Raw genomic sequence first — 8,394 nt, forward strand, 5'->3', positions numbered from 1 at the left:
CCTGATCCGAAGTGCAATTGAAAGGGCAAAAGGCCTCGTCCTGGAAGCGCCTCTTTCATTATCAAGGCAGCTTTTAGCCAGGTAATTATGTCTCGATAAAAATTAGTAAAATGATACACATTTCACTAATATGTCTCTAGATACATCCCGTTGCTTTGAATGCCACACAGAAGCTCTAATTCATTAGCCAAATGGCTTAAAAAACTTTTTCACATTAATGAATCAAGTCTCAGAATTATTTCTGAAAATAGTAATATTCCGTTTCATTTTCAGATGGAAACATCTTAATTATTTGATTGCAAGTTTACATATTTTAGAAAAGAACATCAGGGGTTTCTCAGTCTGTTGTCAATATGACTGTAAAGTCGAAACCTTTGTTTCTGAGAACCCAGTGGCCGTTCTTCTCGTTAACAACCAAAGGGGGCTTTATTCTTTACTACTACTACTAACAACTCACCAGAGAACCAAGCCCTCTGAGGCCAAAATCCATCAGTTTAGTAATTCTTTTCGAATCTTGGTTCAATTTAAATTTCAGCATTTAATAATTGCATACTGATTTGGAAAGTGATGCATGGGGACTTAAATACTGGTTGGGGATTTTAATTTAATTATAGCGAGTGGTCATTTGCTTTTTCACCACTAAATTTGTTAAATTATTAACATTTTTTCATTTTCTTCAGATCAAAAAAAAAATATTTTCAATATGTTCAACGGCTAGGAAACTACAGGTAGGGTTTCTATAATGTATAAGGAAACGCATAAGACGTCAGTGTTTAGAGTTCATGAACTTTGATTTTTCCCCGGGAGGGGTGCGCTGATCGCGGAGGTACTGCAATACCGGGCCAACGCGTGAAGGGAGCGGAGCAAGCCCCGACATACCTTCGGTTTCCAAAAATCAGTTTAATATTCTGGGCCCCATGCAGGGTTGCCACCCTGACCTGGAAGAATTTACTAAATCGGAGAGAAAAAATTCACTAGATCGTATCTGTTTTTACTAAATGCTCAAAAAAATTTTGCACCATCAAGCATCGACTTTTACTATTGGAGGATAATCAATACGATTTTCATAATCTTCATTTTTAGTTGGTAAGATTTGATACACAGAAAGCTGACAAGCAAAATTCTAAATTGTAAAACAGACAAGCAAAAATTGTAAATTGTCATATGTTTACGATAATTTTTTTCCCTGAATTCATGGAAAATAAAATAAAGTTTTGTTTGCTATAAATCATGACTCTTTACTAGTTTTTGGGAAATTTACTAGATCCTCTAAATTTACTAGATATTTTTTACGGTGGCAACCCTGGCCCCATGTAGGGCCGTATCAGATATTAAGCTGATAAGAACAGATATTACACTTTGATCTTAGCCAAAAGGCCGAGAAACGATAATTAAACAAGGATTGTCAAAGAGTATATAAGAATACGAGTAAGAAACTTTGTCACAAATTTAATTTTCGGTTGCAATGCTCTAATAACATTCAATGAACTTATCACTTTGTCTTTAGATTTTTAAAAAAAGTATAAAACATTTCTCATGATATCAAAGTTTATCTCAAAATTTTAATGGTAAACGAAAAATTTTCCAATCAAGACTTGGACAAAATTGTCATTCAAAATGCCAAAATCAGAAAAAGATTTAGGCTACTAAAAAAAAAACTGACCTGTTTATCTGGATCCTTGAATGATGCAGGATTATTTGAGATTGGACCATATATTTTGAAGAAACGTATGGCAAGCTGGGGGGGGGACAAAATTAGGTCTTCTAGGTGGAAAAGCTTTGGTCTGGATGGGGCCTACCCCCCTGTCCCAAAGCACAATTTGCCCCTGGAGCACGTCCTTCCTGATCAAGGCAGCTCAAAAGCCAAATAAGTATGATTTGATAAATTCAAATGTTGTGAAAAATTTTCACATTAACAAATCAAGGTTCTAGATTTTTTTTATATAGTAAAAACATGCTTTCTTTCTGATAAAAATGTCCTAATCGCCTGAGAGGACATCTAGCTTTTCGAAAATAAATCATAGTAAATTAATATTAGTTTGTTTTTATTTAACAGGATTTGAAACTAATCAGGAATAAAATGACTATTTACCAGAAATTTTGCAAAATTTTCGAAAAACATGAAACGAAAAATATATTCTTTGTTTTAATGACTCAGTATATCAAAAATTTATAATTATCAGAAAACTCTAAATTACAGAAAACAAGTCCCTTTTCAATAAAATAAAACGAAAAGATTTTATTGATCAGGTTTGATGTGTACGGATCCCTAATGACCCCCCCCCCCCCGCAAAAGAAAATTAAACAATTTTAAAATAGTGTATTTTGATTTAGTTCAATTTCCCATTGAACATGTCGTGACAATTTCAACGTAGTACCCTTAGCCGTTCTTGAGGTATCGCCCTTTGTGCAAAAGTAACAGCATGAAGTGTCTCTTGTTTAGTTTAAAATCCCCCCCCCCGAAAAAAATACCCTGATGTTCGTTATTAACTTCTAATTCTAATTTTGAATTTTTATATTAAAATTTTGTTTAATGTTATGTGTTGGCAAAGCCACGAACATCTTGACGAAGAAAAAACATCTTCAAAAAACATAAGATTGCATCGATTTGTAATATCATAAACAAATTTTATTTTAAATGATTTTATCTTTTATGTAAAAAACACCCCAAAAAATTTTTAAAACCTCGATACGATTTCTCCGGCATAGACCTTATTCGTTTTTCCGCCTGAATTGCAACGCTGCGCGAAAATCGGCCATATTGTTGGTAGGTTTGTTGTGCAAACATGGAACTTATGGAATTTCCTGAAATTCAGAAGGCACTGGTGAGTTAATTTTGTTGATAATCTTGTTAATAGCAAGGCTGTACATCACCTGGATTCTGGATTGATTTTTCCTGAGCTTGGGTAGTAGGTTTAGCCTGTACTAGGCTATATCGAAAACCCTAGAACTTATCATCAGTTGCGTAACTAAGGATGGGTTGGTACATTGCACCAGAGGAATTTTTCTTTTATTGGTTTTGTAATAGAGACTTGAAAATGCATTTTTAACAGAAAAATTAAGCTATTTGGCACTGACAGGACAATTCATTAGCAATCTTCACCATCCAAGGGTCATCAAAATAGTATAGTCGGCACAGAAGATTAGGTCCTGTAGGTGGGATGCATTAAGGAGCCAAAGATTAATTACTTGTTCATAAAAAAAAAAATGCACACTTTAGTTGTAAATACAAAACTTTATTGATTCATGCCATAAAATAATTTTATATCCTTAACTATTCAGCAAACTTATTATGAGCAGAAAAAAAAAAATATAAAATGACATTTATTACTAGACATTTTCTTAAAACATAAAATCTTTGCACAAAACGAGTTCCAAGATAATTTAAGCTTCAAAGATAGGTTTAAAAGTATTACATATATGTGCGATTAAACCTGTTGATTGTACATAGTTCTAAAGTATCTAATGATTTGTGATATGCCGCACTTCTGTTAAACCATCTACTTTATCAAAATCGAGCTCTTAAAAACTACGATCATCAAAAAATTCTTACCATAGTTAAATAGTTCTCCACAGTTTCGTCGTCCATTCCTACGGTCCAAATGAATTAGGATGACATTGACTATAATTAAAATTGCTCGCGACACGGTAGCACTGTTTACTTCTTCCACCCCCCCCCCCTCCTTTCATCGCAAATCCTGAATCCATCACTACAATTAATGCCATTTTTGCTTTCTTGACTACTATATTATGTAGACTGACACCCCCCCCCCCCGAAACGAAATCCTGGCTACGCTGCTGGCTCTCTCATTTCCAGATTGATGCAAGCACTTTAAGTTTGAAGTCCAAGGCATGCTAAAACTTGTATTTTTGTGTTAAGTAGACCTTTAAAAAAGGATTTTCTTGCAGATCTTTTGAAAGACGGCATCGACAGAGGAGAATATTTCCAGGCCAAGCTTGTTCAGAATAGATTATTGGAATGCCCAGTGCTGTCAACATTGACCAACCATGTACAAGTAGATGATCCTACTTGTAGTATTGTAACCAATCTCAGTGTTGTAACCAGTGCATTGTTCAAGACTGCTGAGTTTCCTGATTTTCCTCTGTATGAGCGTACAGGTAGTTACATGTTGACAAATACTGATCCAAAACAGCAGCAAGTGATAGACTCCTTAAGAGTATCAGCATCAGAAGCCAAAGAAATTGAAAAAAATTCTCGCAGACAGGCTGAATGTAAAGTGGGGAAGGACGCATGTAGCAACTGCTGTTCGAATTTACAAAAAAACTGTGAAAGAAAGAGGAAGCGATGTTTTGGTTACGGACTGTAGGATTGTTATATCAGCAGAGTACTGGCTAGCTACGTCTCCTGACAGACGTGCATTTGACACATGCGAAAGAGACCCAAAATGTAGTATTCAAGTCAAGTACCCATATAGTCTTTGAGACAAAACTGAGGAACAGTTTTTAGCTGAATGCCCATACCTCACATGCTTGAGAAAAGACCACCAATATTATTATCAGATCCAAGGGCAACTTGGCATTACTAGACTATCATGGTGTGACTTTGTATTATGGACAAAAAATGTTATAATAATACAAAGGATACCTTTTGATAATGTTTTTGGGAAAATGAAGTCAAAACTCTGACTGATTTCTATTTTCAACATTATCTGGAATACTTGTCTGAGCTTCTGTAATTTGAGGTCCTTTTATTAACGTGATAAACCTTTTCGACGTATCCAGAAACCACGAAAGATAACCCCTCACAGGTACCAGATACTGAAAAAAATTTCTTTGCGAACACGTTTCAGTTGAGCTTTGCGACGCTGATTGGTTGACGCTCAAGTTTCAGTAACGGTCCATGTTGCAGAAGCAACACTTCGGAAATGTCGAAGTAATGTATTTTGAGTTCCTTTGATTTTTGTGATTCAGAATTCCTTTGATTTATGTGATTATGAATTCCTGCAAATATAAGCATTCTTTTTTTAACCTATATATATATATATATATATATATATATATATATATATATATATATATATATATATATATATATATATATATATATATATATATATATATATATATATATAAAAACCTAACTAAAACCTGTCTTTCATCAAAAATTCGGCCACTAGTCAAATCCGTTTTCTTTAATTTGGCTGGGTACTTTATTTTCCCTTACAAATTGATAAATTATTCTTGTTATTTCCTTTAATGTTGTTTTATCCGGTAGAAACTGTTGCAGAATACCATATTATAGGGCATACAGAAATAATTACATATGGACCCTTCTTGTGTATAGTTAAGACTTCAGTTGTGTCAATACGAAATAGCGTTTTTTACATTTATTCTACGTTCATTCTAAGTTACTGTCAGCGTTTACTTCTTACTGTTGTTGAAAACTGTTCTAAGTACTTTTGTTTCTTTTTTGTTTTGTAAAAAATGCACGAAATCTCTATCATCATCTCTGAGAGTTGAACTCTAAGATTTTTATTTGTTTAGTTATATCTTAAAAATCAATGATCCACACTTATGCCCCTAAACAGGAGACCCACCACAATGTTAAGCGATTTCCGGTCCTAGCGGTCGCAGAGAGACAGCAGTGATCGCATTTTGTAGCCCAAGCTCCAACTAAGAAACGTGCAAAATTTCACCCCCTCTGACTTTATCTTCATGGGTAAAAGTGGGCTGGAAGTTTCAACCCTCCGACCACAGCCCCCCTTTAACGTTGTCCGATTGGGCTGAAATTTAGAGGTTAAGCTTTCCTAGGGCCCGGGAGCTTATTCTCGAAATTTCAGCTCAATCCGATCACTCCTTCCCGGTTTTCCAAAAAAAAACAAATATAGCCACTTAATGTTCATTTCTCTTTTTTTTATCAGCCACGCCTACAGGCCACAGTTGGCAACAGATCCGGGTGAATGAGGACTCATTCGACGCGGACTTCGACCTGTTAGGGCCTTTTGATATTTTCAGACCGAAAAAATTATCCCCCGAATTATATTTACGAAAAACTTCGTTTTCCTATAAGAGCCCATGTAAATTTTTCCCACCACCCCCCCCCAATCCAGGGGTCTGATCGGAACGAAATACATTAAATAAGCTTTGCTTGGGTCTCGGAGATTATCCTCAAAATTTTAGATTAATCCAATCCTTTCTTTCCTATTGTTCAAAAACCAAATATCAAGTTTTGTGGGATTTGCTTGCGTCAAAAATAGATACGAGAGACTAAAACAATATAACTAGTGTCTCTGTGGTACAATGGTCGCTGTTCCTGACTGTCAGGCGGAAGATCCGGGTTCGATTCCCTGTGAGAGAAAATTTTTTATATACTGAATTTAAAAAGAAACTCAGTTTCTTTTTTAAATCCAATCTATTAAATCCTTCGGCTCAACAGGCGTCTCCAGAAGAACATCAGAGTCGGCGTTCAGGTTAGAGGTAAGTTTCCACTTCTTTGATAACATGCTGTATACCCACATACTCGAAAAAAAGTTGAAAAAATAAAATCTTACTGTGCTTTTGATTTGAGTATTCAGGAATTAAAAGCATCAACACAAGAATCTTCAAAAGCGGAAGGGTTGGGTGGGGGCAGCCCCCCAACATTAACACCTGAAAACATCAGCAAACAGATATTCAAGCAAAAAAAAGTAAAATAAAGTAAAAAACCGTGCAGAAAATATTTGAAAAAAACTACGTTTTCTAAAGAGTTAAAGAGGCTGAGTCACATGTTCTACCCTTAACCCGTGCTGGTTTGCGGAGGTACTGGGGGGAGGTTGCCACTCCCCAAACCCCCGCTCCCGTATATGACAGGGGTTGTGCTCTCCTGCACGCCTCGCTCTTTATGCTAAATTTTTTATTGTTTAAAAGAGTTGTGATAACGTCAAAATTTAGCGTAATGAGCGAGGCGTTGAGGAGAGCACAGACCCGTTTATATAAGGCCGCGGGGGTTTGGGGGGCGGCCGCCCCCCCACTGCACCTCCTAATCCCTGTACCTTTTACGGTTCGAACTTGTGACTCAGCCTCTTTAAATTTTTAGAAAACGTAGTCTTTTTTCAAATGATTTTACAATAAGATTTGGTTGTATTAGTTGCTTTTACAAAATGTTCTGTTTCTGTAAATACGGTTAGATAATAAAAAAAACTTTGAACTTTTATTTGTGTATCCTCTATTTTAATTCTTTATTTACCCTTCAATATACTTCAAAATATGATCTGCATATTATTAAAATAAAATAAGACTCAAAGGAACAAAATGACTTTTTAACGTTGCATTTGTTCGTCCACTGAATAGCTGATCATGTGTTTAAGAAATACTTTCAGTATTGAAAAAACAGACAACCTCTGATAGGTAACTGGGACACTGTAAACTGGGATTGTTTCTCTTAAGATCACATAGCACTTATTTTGCATTATGAGTCTCTCAACATGTATTTGGAGGCGGGCAATCTTCTGTGTTTCGATCACATCAGAAGCTGCAAATTGCCCAGCATTTTGAAGAAACGGGGGAATATTTAGGCTTACGCAAGAAGGTAAGTCAGTCTGTATGCGGAAACCCTTATCAGCCATTATACTATCACCATCATCATATGGCATCTTCAGGATTCCACATCTTTTGGCAAGTTCTACATCAGAGATGGACCCGTCGTACAACTCAGATACGAACGTCACAATGCCGTTTGGGGCAATGCCAATGAGACCTTTTTTAGTCTGCCGACTTTTGTATGACGAATAAGACACAGTTTTATTTAGGAATGACGAAGGAACTTGACACTGAATTTCAGTTGCGTCGATCACAACACGAGTTGTGGGATATTCAGCTTTAAAGTCATCTGGCATATTTCTGTCGACATATTGTCTTGACGGCCAGAGAACAAGTCTTCCCAACTGTATATATAAGAAATTGATCCAGCTCACAAGGATTTTGCTAACGGTCCCCTGACTAATTGAAAAACGGAATGCCAGGTCTTGTTCGTATAATCCCACTTTTAGCCTGCAAAGGACAAGAAGCAACTGATCACAACCAGAGAGCTTTCTGTTGCGTATCTTAGCTGAACCTTTGGGATCTCTCAAAAGAGCTTCAGTGAGCCATATTTTCAACATTATCACCACATTATTTGAATTCAAAAAAATACTCTAAGTCAGATGAACAGGTGAACCCAGTATATAACTGCAGGACGGTGTTATACTTTTTCACGTTAGCATAATTAAATGTACTATCTTTCAAAGCTTGATCAAAGGCAAAAAATTTTCTCTTTTTGTCCATATGAATTGGCTGCAGTTTTTCCCTCTCTTTCTGTTTTTCTTGAAGTTCAATTTGTAAATACCTTTACATTTCTTCTAGTTCTATAACTATTGATGAAAAACTGGAATTCACATTATCGCTGCTACTGCTAAT

General features: G+C 35.9%; 1 protein-coding gene and 2 pseudogenes across 1 annotated transcript; all 3 read right to left on the reverse strand.

Annotated features, from left to right (window-relative positions):
- Positions 1 to 804: 804 nt before the first annotated feature.
- On the reverse strand, positions 805 to 1,012 carry LOC148950356 (U2 spliceosomal RNA; annotated as a pseudogene).
- Positions 1,013 to 1,289: 277 nt separating this feature from the next.
- LOC148950357 (U2 spliceosomal RNA) lies at positions 1,290 to 1,389 on the reverse strand (annotated as a pseudogene).
- Positions 1,390 to 7,259: 5,870 nt separating this feature from the next.
- LOC148950358 (uncharacterized) lies at positions 7,260 to 8,099 on the reverse strand. The gene has a single exon (XM_089091846.1). It carries the CDS (start codon positions 8,097 to 8,099, stop codon positions 7,260 to 7,262), a length of 840 nt encoding a protein of 279 aa, XP_088947972.1.
- Between the last annotated feature and the right edge of the window lie 295 nt (positions 8,100 to 8,394).

This window comes from Artemia sp. Qi Xiang Cuo, chromosome 7 (assembly GCF_049724085.1).
Source record: "Artemia sp. Qi Xiang Cuo chromosome 7, ASM4972408v1, whole genome shotgun sequence".
NCBI lineage: Eukaryota > Metazoa > Arthropoda > Branchiopoda > Anostraca > Artemiidae > Artemia > Artemia sp. Qi Xiang Cuo.